This window comes from Arvicanthis niloticus, chromosome 3, assembly GCF_011762505.2.
Source record: "Arvicanthis niloticus isolate mArvNil1 chromosome 3, mArvNil1.pat.X, whole genome shotgun sequence".
In the NCBI taxonomy this organism is placed as follows: Eukaryota; Metazoa; Chordata; class Mammalia; order Rodentia; family Muridae; genus Arvicanthis; species Arvicanthis niloticus.
In genome coordinates, this window is record NC_047660.1 from 64,663,755 (window position 1) to 64,686,748 (window position 22,994).

Consider the following 22,994-nt stretch of genomic DNA (forward strand, 5'->3'; position numbering starts at 1 on the left):
GCCAATCCGGGCGGCCGTCTGGGAAGGGGCGGGGCTTGCGAGCTCCGGCTCCGCGAGTCCTCCTTTTTTGCACACACACGAATACAAAGAGCCATACGACCTTCGGGTATCCTTTTTCCATTTTTTTTTTTCTCCTTCATCTTGTGTGCGTTTTCCAATTTTTTAAAAATAGAGATCTGTGGCAGTGCTGGGGTGAGGAAACTGTTGCTAAGGGGAATTTGCTCTTTTCCCCATTTCTTTTCCTGTCTCTCTTTCTCTTTCTTTTTCCTGGTCGAGGTTTAAAAATATACCAAGTTGAGAAGCCGTGTGCAACTGTTCCCAGACCAATTTACAGAGTTTTTTTTCCTTTTTGGATCACATTTAAGAATTGGTAAATTTTGTGGTTGAAGGATTTAGATTTTAGTCGCTTGGGGAAGTATAGATTTGTTTTTAATCGGGTTAAAGCGATAATGTGAATTTCTACCACAGGCAACAGAGAGATTTGAGGCGCCCCCACAAAGCCTTTGGCATGCGTTTTAGACACACTCCCTCAGAACCAAAACCAAATGCTGTGGATGTGGCAAGTGTGCTAGGCCAATAGATTAAATATCCTGGGATATTTTAATTAGGACACTTATTTCCCTGGAGAGGAGGGAAAGCCCACTCACAGTGTCTTGCACACACAATTTCATAAGGACATTTGTGTGTATGTGCGCTTAAAGCATACCATTTCATATGGATTCATCTTGGGGTTTATTCTTTGTGTATATGTAAAGTATGTGTATATGTGCTGTATCCGATTTTATTTTTAAAGTGTTTTCCTTTGATTTTATGTGTGTAAAATAGACCTTAGGATGTCGTTTTTTTCTCGCTGTGTTCCCAAATGTGATCAAAACAGGATTTCAAGTGCAAAGTAAAGCTTGGAGGGAATCCTGCACTTAGCATACTTTATAACGTTCATCCTATTGGAATTGACCTTATTTTCTGCTTTTTAAATCAGATTCAGATTAGTGAATAATTAAATAATTGCCCCAAAGCATGCAGTCAGTGTGCTTGGCAAAGGAAGGTAGGGGTTACTGAATGTGAAGTCCAGAGCCTCTGTTAGTGACTTTTAAGTGCTTTTAGTTTTTTATTGTTTTTCCTTCTTAAATGTGCAGCTGTGGACATTTTAGCTTCTATGAGTAGTTTTGGGGAGAGGCACCAGAAGGGAATTTTCTGGCATTTTGACAAAATGGTCTTTTTTTTGGGGTTGGAATTTGTTTGGAAAACTCCACATCTGGGAAAGTGTGTGTGAAAATATTCTAGTCCAGTTATTGAACTGAGGTATTGGGTTATTGAATTTGGGGTAAGGGCGAGAGGAGGCAAAGGCAAAACACAGGAGGGGTAAGAAATACATTCTGTGGATGCAAAGCTTTCCCCGGGTCGGCACATTTTTGGAAAAGAGTGTGTGCATTGAAGGACTGTTGCCTGGGGCAGAGGCTCCCCTTCCCATGGGAGCTGCGTGCTGAGACAGTCTATTAGGACTTATACAGGATTTACTGGTATCCAGTCTGTGTTTGAAGACTGAAAACATTGGTGTATGTGGATAGCTATCTGGGTCGGTCACGGTGTTGCAACCGAGAGATTAAAGTGCAAGTTTTCACTACAACCAAACCTCTGTGTTTCTTAGTTAGGTGTAGTGTAGAGACAGCATTTAAAGACACCTAAACAACACCTGCAATATAATTTGTACTAATAAGGAAAGTGCCCTGGCTCAGGTTCGCTAGACTTATTTATAGTAAGTGAATTTTTATTTCCCAACAATACAAGCCAAATTGGTGCACAATGAATACTGGCTCCAGGGTGGACCTTACGCAAGTTTAGACAGTGCATATCTTTGACATGTAGTTAATATTCTAGCGACCTTAGTGATCCCAGGAGTGATGGTAATTTTTGTTATCCTTTTGAAGGCTCAGGCACCACTGTAGTATTAACTAACACGACTTCTAAGTCCTAAGACAAAGGAAAGCACCCTCAAGAGTAGTTGCCAGCTAGCTTAGACTACTTTATGTCTCGCGATCTAGGATCATCGCCAAGGTCGGTTTTTTCTTTTTCTTTTCTTTCTTTTTTTTTTTTTTGTGAGAGAGGAATCCATCTCATGGATTGGCATGGTTGGTTTGACAGTTTTACCAAAGAAGAGCAAAACTATAATACTGAGTTGATTTTGCTGAGAATCCAAAAGTAAATGATACAAACTGAATTAAGGAGGTAACTGAGGCAGGCAGGGACCCAAAATCAGCCCAACCAAATGTATGCAAGCACTTTGCGGCCTCTGTACTTACAGTCGTGTACACACAACTGTAGAGCACCGGGTCACAAAGGCAAGTAAACAGAAAACCAAAATGGCGCCTAGCGTCCTTGAAAAAGCCTCTCTTGGTCGTGTCCCTCCCTGAGGAGGCCCCTCCCTTCCCGCCTCGTTGAGTGACTGGGAGCGGACGCCAATAGCATCCCTGGCCCTGCATCCTTTTGGTTTAACTGCCTATCAGCACGAGCCAGAGGGCAAGCAGGGCGGTACCGCACCCCTTGCGCGCGCTGCCGGGTACACGGGCGCCGCGTTCTCGCGCGGCTGCGGCACACGGGTGCGGCACTTTCGGAAGCCAGGAGTTGGGCCCCAGGTGGGCTCGAGCGGCTGCCCTTGAGGTCCACTCGTGAGGACCCGGGACCCCTCCTGCTCGGACGCGGTCTCGAGCGCGGACAGAGGCCAGCCTGCAGCTGTGCTGCTTGTAGACGGAGCACCCATCTCACTGGGAATGCGATGCAATCCCTGGCGCCCGTCTGAGTCACCTTAGAGTAATAATCAACATTAACTGGAGGCGCTGTGCACATGTGATAAAAGCCCTGGGATTTAGTTTTACATTTCCCCGTGTCTTCACAAATGCAGTGTATCATGTATAGTCTAGGAAAACGGAAAGTTTACTCTTAAAAGCTGCCTTGAGTAAGTTAATTTTAAAGAAATACTGCCATATTGACCTGAAAACTTGTTACAAATAGAGCATAGTGGTGTACACCTGTAATTCTGGCTCTCCAAGGCCAGAATCCTCCAGGAGGATTGCCACGATTTTTGAGGCCAGCCTGGTCCACATAGTTGCAGGTCTGGGAGGGATGGAGAGTTTGCTCTGTTGTAGAGAACCCTAGTTTAGTTCCCAGTGCCCACATGGTGGCTCATAGCTTTCCTTAACTCCAGGCTCCAGTTCTGACCTCCTTGGGCACTAGTCGTAGCAACTGCTCACTTGCCTGTGGTGTGCTAACATGCATACTAGCAAATAACCCATATACGTAAAAAACAACTCTTCAAAAAAATTAAATAAAAAAAATTATATGCTGAACTGTCACAAAGGGGGGAGGGAGAAAGGCACACCCCCATTCCCAGGAGTGAAGGAAGGAAGGGAGAGTGTAATTTTCTGATTACAGGGAAGGCATTTGTTTACAAGCCCATTCTGCCCAGTGTCTGGGCAGTTCTGTTTTGTACCTGATAATGAGGTCTTAGATGTTCTGCAGATCACTAGGTCACTTTTTGATTTTTGAGACAGGCTTTCTTTGTGTAGCCCTGGCTGTCCTGGAATTAGCCCTGTAGACCAGGTTGGTCTTGAACTGGTTGAGATCCTGGGGGCTCTGCCTTCAGAGTGCTGGAATTAAAGGTGTTCATCATCACTGCCCATCCTAGACTGGTCCACTTTTTTTTGTTTGTTGTAAGGTTTTTCGAGACAGGGTTTCTCTGTGTAGTCCTGGCTGTCCTGGAATTCACTCTGTAGACCAGGCTGGCCTCGAACTCAGAAACTCAGAAATCTGCCTGCCTCTGCCTCCCAAGTGCTGGGATTAAAGGCATGCGCCACCACGTGCCTGGCTGGTCCACTCTTAAAATATAGGGAAAACATATTTTACAGTAACTGCTCACTTGCTGTTGTGTGATAACTCATTTCTGATAGAAAGAGGTTTTAAGAAGACTTTCTAACAAGTGAGCCATTTTGTGCCTTGAAATGGAGGAAGCAGGGCTGAGTGCCTGAGTTAGGAGCTTTAAGGGACTATATTTATTTCCAAGGGAGATAGGAATTACTATCACAGTAAAGAAAGTCCATCCCATTTCTATCCTGACTCTAAAGAGTAAAGGCCCATTGTGAGAACATATATCTGAAGAATACCATATCACACCCATCTATTAAACTATAAGAAAATTTATTTTTCATACTTTGGAGGTAAACTCAGTCATGCAGAAAATTCACTCAGAATGCTTGAAGGCAAGCAAAGAAACTGCCAAGAATATGATGTATTTAGTCTTGAAAAAAAAATGTGTGACTTGGGAGGAAAGGGATAGTTCAGATTATGGTTGGCCTTTCCCTGAAAGATAAAGATATGTTTAAAGATAAAGTATTCTCACCGGGCGGTGGTGGCACATGCCTTTAATCCCAGCACTTGGGAGGCAGAGGCAGGTGGATTTCTGAGTTCGAGGCCAGCCTGGTCTACAGAGTGAGTTCCAGGACAGCCAGGGCTACACAGAGAAACCCTGTCTCGAGAAACAAAAAAAAAAAAAAAAAAAAGATAAAGTATTCTCTTTTTTGGTGGGTTTTGGCTTTGGTGTTGGTGGTTATTGTTGTTGTTGGTCTTGGTGGTTATTGTTGTTGGTGGTGTGTTTATGTGTGTGTCATATTTTATTCTGTCTGGACTTCATCTTACTGTGTAGTGGAGGATAACTTTGAACTTCTGATCCTTTTGCCTCCACCCTTAGGTTCTGGGATAACTTGGGGCTAATACCATGAGGCTCTTATGTAGTGGTGGAGATTGGGTCCAGAAATGTTAGACAAGCACTCTACTAACTGAGCCACATGACCAGCCTCATCCACTGTATGTTGTTTTGTTCTAGTTTTTATTTATTTAGTTTTTGGGTTGGAGTGTTGCTCTGTACTTCAGTCCAGCCTCACATTCATTAAACAGCTAGAGCTGTTCTCCAACCACTAGTAGTTGCTCTGGCTCAGAGTCGAGAATGCTGGGACTGTAGGTGTGAACTCCTGCTCCTAGCTGAAAAGTACAGTTTCCAAATTAATTTCACATGTATTAAAATTAGACTATCAGGTGTGATGGCAAATGCTTTAATCTCAGTGTTGGGAAATGGAGGAAGGAAGATCAGGCATTTGAGTCAATACTAAGTTACATTGCAAGTTCAAAGCCAGCCTGGGCTTCATGATATCTTGTCTCATAAAAGAACAAAACACATAAGATTAGACAATAGTAAAATTACTCCTAAATGTGTTTAGTAAGCCTCATTTTGACATTTATCATTTATGTTGACTCACTGTTAGATTGGGGGCTTTTGTTGGTTGGTTGGTAGGTCATAAAATTTATAACTTTGGCTGAACTTGGTGGTGCACAACTTTAATTATAGCACTCTGGAGGCATAGGCGGATCTGTGCGTTCAAGGCCAGCCTGGTCTACATAGCCAGGGCTATGTAGCCAGAGTTCTAGAATAGCCAGGGCTACCCTATCTGCATCCCCCTCCAACAACAACAACAACAAAAAAGAGTTTTATATATGTTGTGCTTGAAAGAGTTTACGTGCACTGTGTATGTATGTGTGTGTGTGTGTGTGTGTGTCTGTCTGTCTGTCTGTCTGTGCATGCACACTTGAACTTTCATGCGTGTGTGAGGAGCCAGGGGAAGTAGGAAGAAGGCATTGGTTCCATTGGAATTAGAATTACAGATGGCCATGAGCCATCCATGTGGATGCTTAGAAATGAACCTTGGGCTTCTTGCAAGAGCAACAAGCACTCGTAACTACTGACTTGTAATCTCTCCAGCCCCACAATATTTTTGGTTTGGTTTGGTTTGGTTTTTCTCCTTGGTCAGCCAGGGTTACACAGAAAAACCCCAGTCTTGGGAAAAATAAAAGGCTAGGACCAAATGTCTTCAGCACTTGTGTTTCAAACTGTTATGTTTGATTTAAATTAGAAATGCATGTTGGACATGATGACAATCCATCTTTGATCCCAGTATTCCAAGAGGTAGAGGCAGCTGATCTCCATGAGTTCAAGGCCAGCCTGGTCTATACAGTTACACTAATATCTATATATCTATCTCTATCTCTATCTCTATCTCTATCTCTATCTCTATCTCTATCTATCTATCTATCTATCTATCTATCTATCTATCTATGGAGGGGGGAGGGAAGGAGGGACTTAAGAATAACCACAACCCCAAGGGCTGGAGAGATGGCTCAGTGGTTAAGAGCACTAACTGCTCTTCCAGAGGTCTTGAGTTCAATTCCCAACAACCACATGATGATCTGATTGCTCACAACCATCTGTAATGGGATCTGATGCCTTCTTTTGGGGTGTCTGAAGACGGCTACAAAATAAATCTTTAAACAAAAAGAACAACCTCAAAACAAGAAATTAGTCAGGGCTGGTGTCCATGGTAGGCATACAAAACTTAGTAATAATTATAATAATAATAATCCAGCTGCTGTTTGTGGAGCACTGACCCAGTGTCAGTATTTTACAGGTCTTTATGGAGGGACAGTCTTTTTAAAAAACTTTTTATTTTTATGTGTACATGTGTGTGTGTTGGAAGCCAGAAGAGAGCATTGGAACCCTTGGAGCTGAAGTTAGTTGTGAACTGCCTGACCGGGTGCTGGGATATGAACTTAGGCCTTCTAGAAGAGCACTAAGAGCTTCACCTCTGAGCCACCTCTTCAGTCCCTGATGTCGATAACCTTTATACAAATAAAGCATGGTTAAGAACACTTGCTTTCTTGCAGAGGACCCAGGCTTGATTCCTAGCACCCACATGGAGGCTCACAACCTTCTGTAACTCCAGGTCCAGATGATCCAATGCCCTTCCAAGACACAGACCTACATGCAGGCAAAACACCCATACACATAGAAGAAAAGAAAAACTATAACTAATAAACTAAAGTGAGAAGGCTGACTTTTAAAAACCCAAATTCAATATATAAAAAATTCAAACAGTGAAGTTCGGCAGTGGTGGTGTACACCTTTAATCCCAGCACTTGGAAGGCAGAGGCAGGCAAATTTCTGAGTTCGAGGCCAGGCTGGTCTACAGAGTGAGTTCCAGGACAGCCAGGGCTACACAGAGAAACCCTGTCTTGAAAAACAAACAAAAAATCATTTTAATTATGATGTTATGATAAATTACAGTGTAAAATTGAAATGTATTTGTCAGGGGATTGTAAACACACTTAAGATTTTGTCATTTACAGAGCTTCAGGCTGAAAGATTCTTTTTCTGTAATCAAACATCATTTAGAAAATAACAATATTTAAGGTCCTTAGTGTGTTCTCAGTGACTCAGTACCTCCTAGCCCCAGCCCTTGGCTCCTGTAGTCATTTAGTTACTTAGAGTAATTCCAAAGAGAGGCAGTGTGGTTTACTACTGACATCCCTGTTTCTTTCTGTAGGGCGGGTCCTTGGCTATCTAGACAAGACATTCCTGTTGGGCACCACCTCTTCCTTTAAGGATCCCAAGAAATGGAGATGAGGGTTGTAGAAGTGACTTCTAGGGGTTGCTGAATGGTGAACTCAAGACATCTGTCTTGCTTTGCAAGGGGCTTGAGGCCCAGGAATGTAGTTCTAAGAGGGCTCCAGGACAGCCCAGCCCCAATTCCTAGCCCTAGACTGAAGTTCATTTTCCTATCCCACCCCTCAGCATTGAAGATGCAATACTGTGAGTTTGACTGGAGGTGGCGCCATGTTCCTATAATCCCAACACACCCAGTTGACTGAGGCAGGACAGCTGGCTTCCTGATGAATACCAGGCTAACCAGAACCACATAGCAAGACAGAAACAGACCAGCATTGTGGCCATGCCTTTAATCCCAGTTCGGGAGGTAGAGGCAGGTAAATCTCTATAAGACTGAAGCCAGTCTGGTCTATTGTAGTGAGACCTTATCTCAAACTACTAATAAATAAACAGTGTAGGAACATAGTGGCAAATGCCTATAATCCCAGCATGTGGGAGGTGGAGGCAGGAGTTTAAGACCAGTTTCTATTACACTGAATTTTTTGTTTTGTTTTAAGGCAAGTTTTCTCCTTGTAGTCTTAGCTGCCCTGAAACTCACTCTGTAGACCAGGCTGGCCTTGAACTCAGAGATCTAGCCCTAGATTCCAGTAGGTCTGGCTGGAATTTAGACATACCTTTAGTACATACCTTTAATTCCTAACAATGAAGGTAAGGTTAGTTCGTAGAAGGAAGTGATGTGTAATTGAAGGGCAGACAAAGTGACAAATCAGAGAAAGATTTGACAGAATGAGTCAGGAATAGGGTATGCCCAACTCTCATGGGACGAGCACAGGAAAGAGGCTACGTAAGAGAAAATAGAGAAAAGGTGTGTGGTCAGACAGAGCAATGGGGTCAGAAGCTGTGAGAAACTGGATCATCAGTCATCCTGGAAGATTAGATTGTAAGGAGGCTAGAAGCTTCCGGACTAGACCCAGGGCTAGTTAGAACAGAGAAGGAAAACACTCTGGGCTCAGACCAAGCGTGTAGTGTATCCGCACAGCTCCGGTACAGCTCTCTTCTCATCACTTCATCAGAGGAAACAAAAGAGGCATTTACAGGTATCCGTTTAAATATATATGAGACTGAGAACAGCAATAACCAGGTTCTGTTGTCTTCTTTGAACATAAAAAAGGCTTACAACTTCCCTGTGCTTCTCTTCTCTGGACCTGGCTACTATTTGTTTCCTAGCATTGTGTTGATGAGACAGCCTGTATGAAGTGTTCCGAGCACCCTAAAGAATGGCACCAAAGCAGTAAGATGTAATAATGTTATTAGAGTCATGATGGGGATCAGAGAGGAGGAAACAGACCTTCATTTTCCTAATCTTTTCCTTGCCTGGTGTCCCTTTTCTGTTCCTCGGGCTGCAGTGGGCTTTGGGAGTGTCCTTGCTTAACTGCAAGGAGAATGCCTTGAATCCCCTCACATTACACATCAGGAAGACCTTTGGTTCTGTTTTTTACTCTTTCAGTGAAGGCCGTGGGACACCAGAGTGCTGTGTGCTTAGGGAGCACAGACCTGCCAGTGGAAAGCTGAGGAGAAGCAACCATGGACTGTGTGTATCTTCACCTGCTAGCCTACTTCTCCACAGAACCCGCAGCCTGGAGCCCCAGCTCTTTTGACCATCTTCTTCTATGAGAAAGGAAAGTGAATCAAGGCAAGCGCTTCCCTGGTGAAGGCCAGTTACCTGGAGCACTTGTGAAGCGGCCTGGCAGTGTGTACACAGTTACCTGCATCCATCAACTATGTCCTTCAGTGCCACCATTCTTTTCTCCCCTCCCAGTGGCAGTGAAGCCAGATGCTGCTGCTGTGCTTGTAAGAGTGAGACTAGCCAGGGCAGCACGGGTTCTCAGGGCGGGAATCCTCCTGCCAGTACCCCCATCACAGTGACTGGACACGGACTGGCGGTCCAAAGCTCTGAACAACTCCTGCACATTATCTACCAGCGGGTGGACAAGGCAGTGGGTCTGGCTGAGGCCGCTCTGGGGCTTGCACGGGCCAACAATGAGTTGTTAAAACAACTCCAGGAAGAAGTGGGTGAACTACGGCAGGGAAAAGTGTGCACCGCTGATGAAGATGGGGAGAGCCGTGCCCGCAGCCCACCACCCGAAGAGCCCGGAGTGCTCAAGGGGAGTCCCGGAGAAGCCTGCAAGACTCTGCCTGCCATGGAGGAAGAGTGTGATAGCGTGGGCAGTGGTGTGCAGGTGGTGATCGAGGAGCTGCGGCAGCTAGGGGCTGCCTCCACCGTGGGGCAGGGACCCCTGGGTTTCTTCACAGCCCCCCAGAGAGATGCGCGGCTTCCAGGATGCACTCTGGCTGCGGTAGAGGGAGCCCCTCTGCTCAACCCAGTGAGTAAAGCCCAGTTATTTATTGTTTACCGGTGCTACTGGGGATGCAGATCATACGCCTCTTTCCCTTTCCCTCTTTAAACCATTATTTTATTTGTTATCTGTGAAGACAGAGGAGCACCAAATTTCCTCCACCTTCAGGGGTAGCCAGCACTCTTGTTTCCACCCTGAGCCTTTCTGCAGGTCATTTTTGGTGCGTGTGGCGACGTTGTGCTTCCTGCTTTCTCAACAGCTCCGAATGGTATCTTTTCAGCAGCTGTCCCAATCTCTTTGTAGACCAAGCTGGCCTTGAACTCAGAGTTCTGCCTCCTGAGCACTGGAATTAAAAGCATGTGTCACCACCACCCAGCTAATTACTTGCTTTTAATACCAGCACCCAGGAGGCAGAGGCAGATGAATCTTTGTGAGCTGAAGGTCATCATAATGCACACGGTGAGTTCTAGGCCAGCCAGGACCATGAACCAATACTCTGTCGGGGTGGGGGTGGGGGGAGGGCAGGAACATTGAGGGCAATTACAGCTAGGCGGAGAAGGACCTGGTTAACCACCATTCTTGGCCAAGAATAGTGAAAAAGCAAGAGGAGAAGCGAGGACAGCAGTCTTTCCTTCATTACAGGAAATGAAGGGCATTACAGGAGGATCATCATGAGAGACAGGAGACAGGAGATACCCAGGCCAGGTGGTGCTCTCTGCATTGGGGTTCTTTCAGCCAGGAAAGGCTTCCAGGCTGACAGGATGGAATTAGCTTTTAGATTTCACAGCACAGAAAGCAAGCAGCTCACAGGTCTATAAATCTCAGCCGCCTCCTCCACTTCTTTCTGTGTGTGGTTCCCCCTCAAGTTTCACCGTTTTGTTTTCTTGGCTGCAGCAATCCCCACTCCCTTCCTTCCTTCCCCTCATGGCCTGCTCCCTCCTTTCCTTGCCCTGCATGTCCTTGACTGCACAGGCAGTCAGCTGGATGTTAGGGCTGAGACTGGGAGATGTGGCCAGGCCCAGATTGGTCCCTCCAGAGGACTAGAGGGCAGGTGAGGTGTCTGTGGTGTTTGTGGGAGCCTCTCCCTGCTTTGCTCTGCCTTTTCTCTCATCCCCTTTATTGTTGTTACTGTTCACTTGTCTGTTCCCTGCCTGCTTGGTTTCCCTTTCTTGGTATCAGTTCCTCCCCTGCCTCCTTCCTGACAAAGGCTTACCTAGATACGTTTCTTGTTTTTTTGTTTTCTGAAACAGGATTTCTCTATGTAACAACCCTGGCTGTCCTGAAACTCACTCTGTAGATCAGGCTGGCCTGGAACTCACAGAGGTCCCCCTGCCTCGGCCTCCAAAGCACCACTCCTCACTTGGTGAGACATATACTCAAGAATATACCATAAGTAACTGGTCACATAGACAGTCAAAGCATGCCCAGTTCATGTAAGATGTTCTGTGATTAAAAAAAACCAACACTCCAGGTCATGTTCTTAGAAGAGAAATTTCCCCAGAACTGGAGAGATGACTCTGTGGCCAAGAGCACTTGCTGCTCTTCCAGAGAACCTAGGTTTAATTCTTTAGCACCCACGTGGTGACACGAAGCCATCTGTAACTCCCATTTCCAGGGGATCTGACACCATCTTCTGGCCTTACAAGCATTGGATGCATGTGGTACACATATGTGGTACACACATATGCATGCGGACAAAACAGTCATACACATACGGAAAAAAAAAAAATGATCTGCCTGATGTTCTCATAGACTCCCTACGAAACAAACCATTGAAGGAAAGACTGCTGTCCTGGCTTCTCCTCTTGCTTTTTCACTATTCTTGGCCAAGAATGGTGGTTAACCAGGTCCTTCTCCGCCTAGCTGGTAATAGACTGTTCTTATGTTCTCAGATGGCGGACGACTATGTGGCCTCTGAGGGTTCAATACAACGAGTGTTGGTCCCCGCTTATGCCAAACAACTATCACCAGCCACACAACTGGCTATCCAGAGAGCATCCTCAGAGACAGGACCGGAAAGCGGAACCAAGCTGCCAGCAACTCGTCCTGAGGACATGCTTGGATCTGCAGCTCTGGACAGCGCCTTAGAAGAGTCGGGCACTGGAGGCACTGGGGAATCGAGCCGCCCTCTTGGATTTATTGGCTCCCCATGCAGGATCCGAGGGACTGGGCAGAAAAATTCCAGGCGTAAGCGGGATCTGGTGCTCTCCGTAAGTGAACTCAGTTTCTATCCCTTTTTCTTCCTTCAGTTTGAAGACAGAAATAAAGAGTGGGTTGACTTTAAGCCTCCAGATAGAATGAATAGCATCCTAAATCCTGCAGGAATGGGAAAGATAAAGAGAGGCCTTACTCCATAACCTGGAGCATTGGAAAGGCCTTTTCCATTTGCCTTGCCATTCAGGCTTATCTAGGTAGAATGGTGTCGTCCCTTTAAAGAGAAGAAAACTGTATCTCTGTGTTCTCATAACCCTGATGTTTTAGCCAATGTTCAGGCTAAGTAACTAGGGGCATCTTGGGTGGGAAAGCTGGATTGTCACGAAGTAGTCTCAGGTCTACAGAGAAGTGCACCACCAAGCCTAGTGCAGACTGCCCAGTCAGTCACAGAGCTCTGGAGAATCCAGTCACCCTGAGAGCTCATGGCAGGCAGAGCAGGACTGGCTAGGAAGACTGTCTAACACTGTTGGAGAGGATGGGAGCCCTAGGGACACTCTACTGAGCTGGGAGCCCCAGCACAGCAGCCAGCTGGAACCTGAAGAACTTGTAGAGCAGTGGTTCTCAGCCTGGAGTAACTGCCCTCCAGGGTCATGGGCAGTGGTGGCGCACGCCTTTAATCCCAGCACTTGGGAGGCAGAGGCAGGAGAATTTCTGAGTTCGAGGCCAGCCTGGTCTACAGAGTGAGAAACCCTGTCTCAAAAAAGAAAAAAAAAAATTTTTTTTTTTAGTTTGTGTGTGTGTTCCACATATGTTTCTGTACCCTCAGAGGCCAAAAGAGGATGTCAGATCCCTTGTAGCCACAGTCTGAGGCAGTTGTAAACCACCTGACATGGATGCTGGGACCGGAACTTGGGTTCTCTGGAAGATCAGCAAGCCCTTTAATTAAGTATTAATTAGTATTAAGAGAAAAGAAGGTACTCAGGGGAAAAACCACCTGGAAAATATGTGGAAAGCCAAGGTAGGAGAATATCGAGTCTGAGGCTAGACTAGACTACAAGGTAAGTTTTGAGGCCAACCCTGGCAGTATCACAAGATTATTTCCAAAAAAAAAAATAAAGGAAAAACATTATTGAGCAAGACTGTTGACTTGCAAGGAAAGAATGGTTACAGGGCCTTACTTTGTGTGTTGCTAGTGTTTTGCTCTGGAAGGGGCCCAAGAGCTCCTCTGCAGTCTGCTGCCCGTAGGTTGCTGCTGGGGACCCTGTGGACAAAAGGACCCGTCCGGTACACTTAAGTCTTTGGAATGGTGCAGATGCTGCCGGCCACCCTTGGGGAAGTGTACTTATTTTTAGCTCCCTCAGGAGGTAGATGAGCCGGCAGCTGTGCTGCTTTAACACCTACTGTCTGGAGTAGTTCCCTTTGCACCTCCAGCCTGGATTCTTTATCACCTGATCTCTTCCAAGCTACTTGACTTGGAAGATAGGTAGTGGCTTTTCCTTTTCTGAGAACTCACACTTCTTATGAAACCCATTTGCCTATTCCTTTGTGATCCCTAACATTTGGACTTTAGTTTCTAGGGTTTTTGTTTTGTTTTGTTTTGTTTTCTTTTGGTTTGGTTTTAATTTTTCAAGTGAGGGTCTCTGTGTAGCCCTGGCTGTCCTAGAACTCACTTTGTGGAGCAGGCTGGCCTTGAACTCTAATAGATCCTCCTGCTTCTTCCTCCTGAGTGCTAGGACTAAAGGCCTGGATAGTTTTTGTTTTTTGATTTACAGTTTGTTATATGTGTATTGGTATTTTGCCTTCATATATGCAGATGCACTGTGGGAGTTTGGTGCTCACAGAAGCTGAAAGAGCAAGCTGGATGTCCTGGATCTAGAGTTAAGGAGACTTGTAAGCCTCCGTGGATGCTGGGAACTGAATCCTGGTTCTCTACCATATCAGCTGGTGTTTTCACTACTAAGCTCTCTCCAGCCCCTGTTTAAAAGGTTACTGTCTGATGAAGTCCTGGCCGGCTCCAAACTCCCTGTGGGGTTGAAGCTGACTTTGGACTTTTAGTCCGGCCTCTTCCTCCCAAGTGTTGGGATTACAAGTATCTGCCACCATGTCTGGTTTCATAGAGTGCTTAAGATGGAACCCAGGACTTCATGTATGTTAGGCAAACACCCTAAAAACTGAGCTGCATCCCGTTTACATTGCTGTGTTGGGGGGACAGGAGAGGGAGAGAGAGGGAGAGAGAGAAGTAGTATGTGATGGAGGGACAAATATGTCACAGAGAGTTTGTGGATGACAGAAGATAACTTTATGGGTCAGTTCTTTCTGCGTTTACACAGGTTCCAGGAATCAAACAGGTTTTTGGACTTAATGTGGAAAATAATTTTACCAACTCAGCTACCTTACTGGCCTCTGGTTTTGTTCATTTGTTTTTTTTAAATGTTTTACCTTATTATTTTTGACTTTGGATTTTGTGCATGTGAATATGTGTGGGTGTTTTGCCTACATGTACATCTGTGCACCACATGCATACAGTGTCCATGGAAATCAGAAGAAGGGATTAGGTCCCCTGGCACTGGAGTTAGAGATGGTTATGAACCACCATGTGGGTGGGTGCTGAGAACTGAACTGGAGTCCTCTAGAAGGGCAGGCAACAAGCACTCTTAAACTGACCAGCCTCAGCTGGCTGGTGCTCCTCCTGCATCAGCCTCCCAAATGCTGAGATTACAGTTTTGAGCCACCATACCTGACTTCTAAGAGCTAAAGAAAAACTATGTGGTATTTGGGGCTAATACAGCATCAGTGCTCTTTAAAGAATAGACGCTAGAACCAATAAAACCTGGTAGTACGTTTCTGTTTTGTATGACCACTCAATAGAGATGGGGGATAGCTCAGGGATTTCTAAACAGGGTGGTATCTGTCTGGGATTGGGTAGCCTCCTCTGGCTGCAAGGGCTTGGGATGGAAATATAATTAGGAAAAACAAAGTTAAACGTAACAGAAGTAAAGAGCTTGCATTAAAGCCCAAAGTGTCAGCCTGGTGTAATGGTTCATGCCTTTAATCCCAGCACTCAGGAGGCAGAGCTGGGTGGATCTCTGTGAGTTCGAGGCCAGCCTGGCCTACAGAGTGAGATGTACAGAGCTCTGTTACACAGAGAAACCTTGTCTCAAGAAAGAAAGAAAAAGAAAAAAAAAACCCACAAAACCAAAAAACAACAACAACAAACAAAAAATAAGCTCAAAGTTTCCATTGCAGCATGAACCTATGAGTTTGTGAGTGGTGGGGAGTGGCTAAGGAAGGTAATGCCGTCTTCAGATTTATTCCCAAGCACACTGCTCCACTTCAGGAAGTGATGATGACTCTGACTAGATCCAGATGACAGATGTCCTGGTGCTCCTCGCAGGCAAGACACAGTGTAACTTTAATTTTTTCAATCCCATTTTTAATGATGGTTCTTAAATGCTTTAACCTCCATTGTAGCCCACCACCCTCCAAAAGTAGTGGAAAAGAAAGGATACAGGGGACATGGACCTGTTTAGAAATGGTTCTTTGGAGCAACTCCCATCTGTATTGTCTGGAAATCAGCAGTTCAGTTCATAGGTTAGCAGGCAACGGCAGCTCAGTTCACTCACAAACACTTCACGGATACACCCAGCAGTCCAGTTTGGTAGAGTTGGGTTAACAACAGCAGTGACACAACCTAGCAGAGTCAACCAGGCCTCAGCCTTGGCTCAAGTCAGAGGAGGGACCAACAGGAGCAGCAGAAGTTCTCACTGTGCCTCTCTCAGGGAAATGAAGATCAGCGAAGACGCAAGACCCACAAGCGTTGCACAGCTAGCTTGCCTCAGCACATGAGTCCAATCTGTCTGAGTCCACAGAAGCTTCAAGAAACTGCAACAGACCACCAGAAATTTTTTGGTGCATTTCTCTCTATTGAGTCCTGACAAATGCAGCTCAACTACATACACAATGTAAGGCGGACCGACACATGCATGTCATTAACGAAGAGTCCTTTGTCACGTGTCCCTTCACATGCTTGCTTTAGCAGAACACCCTCTCTCCCGTGTTTGCTTCAGCGAAATGTTCTTTCATGAGTCGGCCTGAGCCTTTCACACCTGTGTCCACTTTAACTAAACATTTCTTCACGTGTTTGTCCCAGCAAAACACCATCCAAACGACTTTCCATAGAACCCGTAAGTTTTCACTTCAACACAGGCTATCGCAGAGCCTACTCCTCATGAAGACTCATGAAAGTCTGAAAATCACCGGGACTGAAGCTATTTGGAGCAGACAGAAGACAAGGGAAATTCATGGAAGCAGTCTTCAAACTCTCATGTAGCAAGCATTACAAGCAAAACCAGGGTCAGAGTTCTGAAGACATTTTTTTCCCCCGAGACAGCCTCACACTACTTTGTAGTTCAGGCTGTCCTGGAACTCTATGTAGACCAGAGTGACCTCAAACTCACAGAGATCTGCCTGCGTCTTGCTGCTGTGTGCTGAGATTAAAGGTGTGGCCATCTGCTTGGCTTGAATTTTCTTGTGACTACTGAGCATTGAAGTCTGGCCTCCAAGCACTGCACCCATGAAGACGTCTCCCCAGTTCAATGAGATTGTTTTTTAAAATGTATTTTATTACTATTATTGTGTATACAACATGTGTGTGAGTATACATGTGTCTTCTAAGTGCTGGGATTGCAGGCATACACCACCACGCTGGGACCAATAAAACTTTTTTTAAAAATCTATTTACGTATTTTTATACTTATAGGTGTTTTGCCCACATATGGCTGTGCATCATGTATACACAGTGCCCTTAGAGGACAGGAAGGGCATCAGAACTTCTGGAATTGAAATTGCAGATGGTTGTGAGCATGGTTGCTGGGACTCAAACTCATGTCCTCTGAAAGAACACCCAGTGTTCTAACCACTGGGCCATCTCTCCATCCTCCAACAAAACTTAACTAAAAATGTTCATTTGGGAGCCAGGTATGATGTACACCCTTAATCTCAGCACTCAGGAGGTAGAGGCAGGCAAATCTCTAGGAATTCAAAGCCTATATAGCAAATTCTAGGGCAGCCAGGGCTATGTAGAGAGATCCTGTCTCAAAAAAACGAAAGAAAACAAAAACGTTCAGTAGGACCCATTGTGGCAGTGTTGGGGAGGCAGAGGCAAGCAGAAGTCTTGAGTTCGAGGACAGCCTGGTCTATAGTTCCAGGCCAGCCAGGGCTACTTACGTAGACCCTGTCTCCAAAACAACAAAACAAAATAAAATAAAATGTTCAGTAGAATAAAATGATTTGGAGAGGAGCTAGGTGGCTGGAGAGAAGGCTCGGGGTTAAGAATGCTTACTGCTTTTACATAGGACATGGGTTGGATTCCCAACACCCACATAACTCCCAGCCATCTGTAACATCAGTTCCAGGTCTGTTGCTTCTTCTGACCTCTGTGAGTTCCTGCACACACGTGGTAGGTGGACATGTACATACTCAGGCACACAAACATGAGTAAATGCTTAATTTTTTTTGAAAGAGAGGTATGTATGAACAAACTTGACAGCTACTTGGTGCTGTGAAAGGAAGAGCTGCTGTCTCCCAGGCTCTTTCCAGTTTCTGTTTCTGTTGTAGATTTGTGGTTTTCAAGTCTCCTGTGTGTACTTCCCAGACTTGTGACAGTTTTCATTTTCTTTCCAGGCTGTCCTAAAACTTGCTCTGTAGACCAAGCTGGCCTCTTGCCTCTCAGTGGCACTCAGAGGCTCCCTGAGTGCCAGAGTTAAAGCCCTGTGCCACCACACCTAAGTAGTGAGTCTTCACTTAATACTCAAAGAAATATAGACAGCTGGGCATGGTGGCACACGCCTGTAATCCAAGCACTTGGGTACTAAAGGCATGAGAGCAGGGGTTCAGGACCAGCCTGACCATGTAAAAAGTTTGCAGCCATCCTGGGCTACGTGAAGGTTTGGCTTAAAAAAGAAAAGCAAAACTATTAATCCTAACCTAGCTCTTCAGCTAAGAAAGGACATAGAAAAAGATGGTGCCTAGGAAGTAGAAGTGATTCAGCCAGAGGGCCCACACACATGGAGACAATGCTTCTTACCTTGGGAACCAGGGGAAAGTTTTCTGTCTACTCCTGACCCGATTCTTTCTCCCCTCCCCTAGAAACTGGTCCACAATGTGCATAACCACATCACCAATGACAAGAGATTCAATGGGTCTGAAAGGTATGGTTTCTTGAGGGGAGGAAGCTGAGAGGGTGCTTTGCTGGGAGGGAAGTGGGGTGGGGGAGATGTAGCCAAGGCCTTGACTACAAAGCTAACTCATTCGAAGTGAGTCTGTCTCCTCTGGCTCTTTAGAAGTTGTCCGCCTTACTTTTTTTTTTTTTTTTTTTTTTCCTCCTCTGACAGCATTAAGTCGTCTTGGAATATTTCTGTCGTGAAATTCCTTCTGGAAAAGCTCAAGCAGGAGCTGACAGCTAGTCCCCACAATTATACTGATAAGGAGCTGAAAGGTGAGGATGCTGACTTCCCTGTGCTTGTGGTCTCTGCTTCCCCCTTCTCCCTGTTCTTGGTTGGGAGGGAGGAAGCATGGGGATGATTTTAGGTGGTATTAAAATAATGCACTACATGGGCTGGGGAGATGGCTCAGCAGTTAAGAGCACTGGCTGCTCTTCCAGAGGTCCTGAGTTCAATTCCCAGTAATCACATGGTGGCTCACAATCATCTATACTGGGATCTGATGCCCTCTTATGTAATTCAGGTGTACCTGAAGATAGAGCATTCATATATATAAAATAAATCCTTTAAAAAATAGCTCATGACAGCTATGTATGGTATCTCATACCTGTGATTCTAAGGCTGGAGCCTCAGGCAAGAGGATCTCTTCAAGCCGTTATCCAATAAGCCTTATTTCCAAACCAGAAGCCAGCCCTTTTGACCCTGAATACTATGTCCTGGGGCCAAAATAATGACTCAGTGGTTAAGAGTTTAAGAGCACTGGCTGTTCTTCTAGGGGACCTGGGTTCAATTCCCAGGACCTACATGGCAGCTCACAACAGTCTGTAACTCCAGTTCCAGGTAATCTGATGTCCTCCTCTGGCTTCCTGGGGCATTGTGTGGATGTGGTTGGTACAGACATACATACAGGCAAGACACCCAGATGCATTAAAAAAAAATCCCACTATGTCCTGAGTTTTCTACTCCTTACTCTTGGGTCACTTAAAGCTATTACTGAGGTACTGTGACGGCTGCAGGAAAAGGCGCTCAGAACTATTGGTAGAGTAGCCACAGTGCATTTCATGCAAGAGTTGAATGCATAGGAGCAGCTGGAGTTACCTCATTGTAGTCAGGGAGGAGTTAGTGTTAGAGGTGAAAGTCCACAACGTACAGTAAATCCAGGGACTGAACTGTGCGGCTGCCTGTTCGGGAGAACCCAGGCTGCCGAGTGGTGGTTCTAACCTCCGCTCGGAGAGCAGTGTATGGGCTGGGGACCCTTGTTCAAGAAGATTCTGTCTCTAGCTGTCTCCCTTCCCTAGGAGCCTGTGTGGCCTACTTCCTTACCAAGAGGCGAGAGTACCGCAACTCTCTCAACCCTTTCAAAGGCCTAAAGGAGAAAGAGGAGAAGAAACTTCGAAGTCGCCGATACCGGGTAAGTCTGTAGGCCTTCATTTCAAGATCTGAAACCTTAGTTCCTAAGTAGCTCTAATGTGAGGGAAGGGTACAGCATCCGAGAACAGGGTTGGCAGACTGGAGAGTAGACAGGCAGGTGGAGGGAGAGCCTACTCCAACCAGGATCTGACTTGAGTACTGGGTTCCTTCAGGCACAGATTTTTTTTACATTTCCTTTATCCAGACATAAGCCCTTTCTACAAAGCAATAGTCTGTTCCTCCTAATCTCTGTCTGGGTCCTACTATAGCTTTTCGCCAATCGATCCAGTATCATGAGGCACTTTGGGCCGGAGGACCAGCACCTGTGGAAGGATGTGACAGAAGAACTGATGTCCGATGAGGAGGACAGTCTTAATGAGCCCGGTGTGTGGGTGGCCCGCTCTCCCCGATTCAGGGCCCAGCGCCTCACAGAGCTCTGCTATCACCTGGATGCTAACTCTAAGCATGGCACCAAAGCCAACCGTGTATACGGGCCTCCCTCAGACAGACTGCCTTCTGTGGAAGCCCAGCTCCTTCCTCCTGAGCTTTACAACCCCAATTTCCAAGAAGAGGAAGGAGGAGGCAACGAGAAAGGACCTGTCTCTCCATCCTATGACCAGCCCCACAAGGCATCCTGTCCTGACTTGAACTCGTTCATTGAAATCAAGGTGGAAAAGGACGAGTATGCTCTATAACAAGGAGAGCTGGCTCCTGCCACTCTCCACACCTAGAAATGGATGGCTCTGAATAACGAGGCGCCCACTTCCTGCAGTCTGAAAAACAAAAGCTGCTTTTCTTAACATAGTTTCCACTTGAAGTGGAGCTGGAGACTCTGGTGGGATAAAACTTATGTAGAAGGCAGGGGAGGTCTTTCTCCCCATGAATGGCAACCCAGAAGATGCTTCTTACTAAGGATAAACAGTGCCTCAGAAGAGCCTGGGATGCAGAGGCGGATGGGCCAAAGAAACATGAGGCCTTGATCCATGTCCCATCTCTGCTTGGTTTGCCCCACACACCCCACTGTACTCACAGCTCAGGAGAAACACTCCTGGGTTTGTGCTGCCCTGGAGGCTGAACAGAGCAGTCCAGGGTAATACTGCCCCCTGGTGGGAAGTTTCAGTCATGGGCTTTCTAGTCTGACCAGGGGATCATGGGGTACCGCTATTTGGAATTAGAGTCTAGATATGATAGTTATTCTTTGGATTTTTTAAATGATAGTTATTGTTTGTTAGATTATATGAGAAAATTTTATTATTTCCATATTACATATAAGGAAATTAAAGCCTAAACATTTCTCATGTTGCTGGGCATAGTGACTCATGTTTAGAATTCCAGCATTTCAGAGCTGAAACCGGAGGACTCCCGTGGCTCAAAGGCCAACCTGAGCTATCTAGTGAGTTCCTGGGTATCCTGGGCTATACAGTGAAATCCTGTTTCCTCAGGCATACTGGCACATGCCTTTAATCCCAGCACTCGGGGCAGAGGCAAGTGGATTTCTATGAGTTTCAGGCCAGCCCTCTCTACAAAGTGAGACTGTCTCCATAAATACCACATCAATGGAAACAAACAGCACAAACAAACAAAAAGTCCTGTGTCTCACTGACAGCTTCTCTTCCATTCTTATGACCAAGAATACACAGCTTTGTAGGCATCTCTTGGTTCTCTCAGCCAAGCTGTATTTTGAGGAAGGTGTATGTATGTGCATGCACAAACCTTCCAAATGGATTAAGAAGTAAAATGGCTGGGCTGGAGAGATGGCTCAGCAGATGGTTAAGAGCACTGACTGCTCTTCCAGAGGTCATGAGTTCAAATCCCAGTAACCACATGGTGGCTCACAACCATCCGTAATGAGATCTGATGCCCTCTTATGGGGTGTTTGAAGACAGCTACAGTGTACTTACATATAATAAATAAATAAAAACCTTTGGGCCAGAGTGAGTGGGGGCCCTAGTAAGGGGAGGAGGGAGAAGTAAAATGGCTTTAAACTCATTTTGTCATGCAACAAAATTAAGACTGACTGTGGTGATCTTTGCTTGGAGGCTGAATTACAGGTTTGAGGACACCCTGTCTCAGGGAAACAAAACAAACTGGAATGGGCCCTGTGGGTAAAGGCAATAAATAGTACCAGGAAATCAAGGTTTTCCTCAGTCACTCAGCAAATTTGAGGCCAGCATGGGCTACGTGAGACCCTGTCTGCAAACAGCAATCAACTGATTCCTGACCATGTGTCATGCTGTGTTAGGAGCTGTGGACACAAAGTTGGTAAGTTCAGGTTAGGTTTCATAGTCAGGAAGCATGGCATCAGTGTCACAGGCACATGACCTGTGACAAGGTGGTCTCAGACAAGTGCAGAGGACAGCGGCAGTTTACAGCTAGGGTAGCTGACAGGCTTGTGTAGATGGGCGTGGCCTATCAGAAACAGTGATGTTTAAAGTAATACCTGGAAGAGCGGGAGGCATTAACCAGGTGGGGGCAAAGGCCAGGAGGACAAGCCAAACAGAACAGGCACAAAAGTCCAGAGCAAGTGTACAGACAAGATTTGCTTCTGCTGTCGATGGTTAGAGGCAGACAATGCTGAGGAGAGAACCTGGAGACCGTAAGCCATATAGTCGTATTCAGTCATTGGCTGAGAGGTGGCAAGAAATATAGGAATTAATTTGGTTTGGAGATGGGGGTCTCACATAGCCTAAGATTTCACACTTGAAATCACCATATAACCAAGGATAACCTCCCATTCCCAGTCCTTTCTCTTCCTCTCATGTCACTGTGCTGGTTTTATGTGGTTCTGGGAGGTAATCCCAGGGCCTCTAGCGTGCTGTGCAAGTATTTTACATTGAAAAGTTTTGGATGATGAGATGATTGTTTTTGTGTACTGTAGGAATCTCTTGACATTAGGGTAGATGGGTGTGAGGAAGCAAGCCTTGACTGTGGCCTGACAGTGTGGGGGTGGGGGATGGGGCAGGTGGGCAAGCTGCTGGGGTATTTAGGAAGCAGAATTGATACAACTAGACTTGCAGGATTTGGTTAGGTTTGAAGTTGAGGAGGAAAAGGGTCTGGGGAAATGGTTCAACAGTTCCTCCAGACAACCCAGGTTCATTTCCCAGCACCCACATGGCAGCTCACAACCACCTGTAACTCCAATTCCAAAGGCTCTCTCCTGGCCTCCCTGGGCACCAGGCATGCTTATGGAGTACAGACGTACATGCAGGTAAAGCACCCATACAGCACAGTAAATAACAGTGACACTATTTAACTGTGTGTGCCCACTGTGGCCAAGCCAGGCTTGGGGTGGGCCTTTTCAGGAGCTTTTCTTACGATTTCCTCTTTCATCTGGGGTAGTGGTACATGACTTAATCAGCACTTGGG

The 22,994-nt window shown here is 45.9% G+C and overlaps 1 protein-coding gene across 3 annotated transcripts; it reads left to right on the forward strand.

Moving 5' to 3' along the window:
- Positions 1–42: 42 nt before the first annotated feature.
- Positions 43–21,760, forward strand: C3H14orf93 (chromosome 3 C14orf93 homolog). Of its 3 annotated transcripts, none has more exons than XM_076931019.1 (7): positions 43–106; positions 8,994–9,870; positions 11,736–12,053; positions 18,145–18,206; positions 18,390–18,493; positions 19,517–19,629; positions 19,898–21,760. In XM_076931019.1, the coding sequence occupies exons 2-7, from the start codon at positions 9,268–9,270 to the stop codon at positions 20,321–20,323; spliced, it is 1,626 nt and encodes a 541-aa protein (XP_076787134.1). In that variant the 5' UTR covers positions 43–106; positions 8,994–9,267; the 3' UTR covers positions 20,324–21,760. The 3 variants fall into 3 exon arrangements, with proteins under 3 accessions (XP_076787134.1, XP_034353106.1, XP_076787135.1); XM_034497215.2 differs by having other exon boundaries at positions 49–192; XM_076931020.1 differs by lacking the exon at positions 43–106 and adding an exon at positions 5,871–8,583.
- The last annotated feature ends 1,234 nt before the right edge of the window (positions 21,761–22,994 follow it).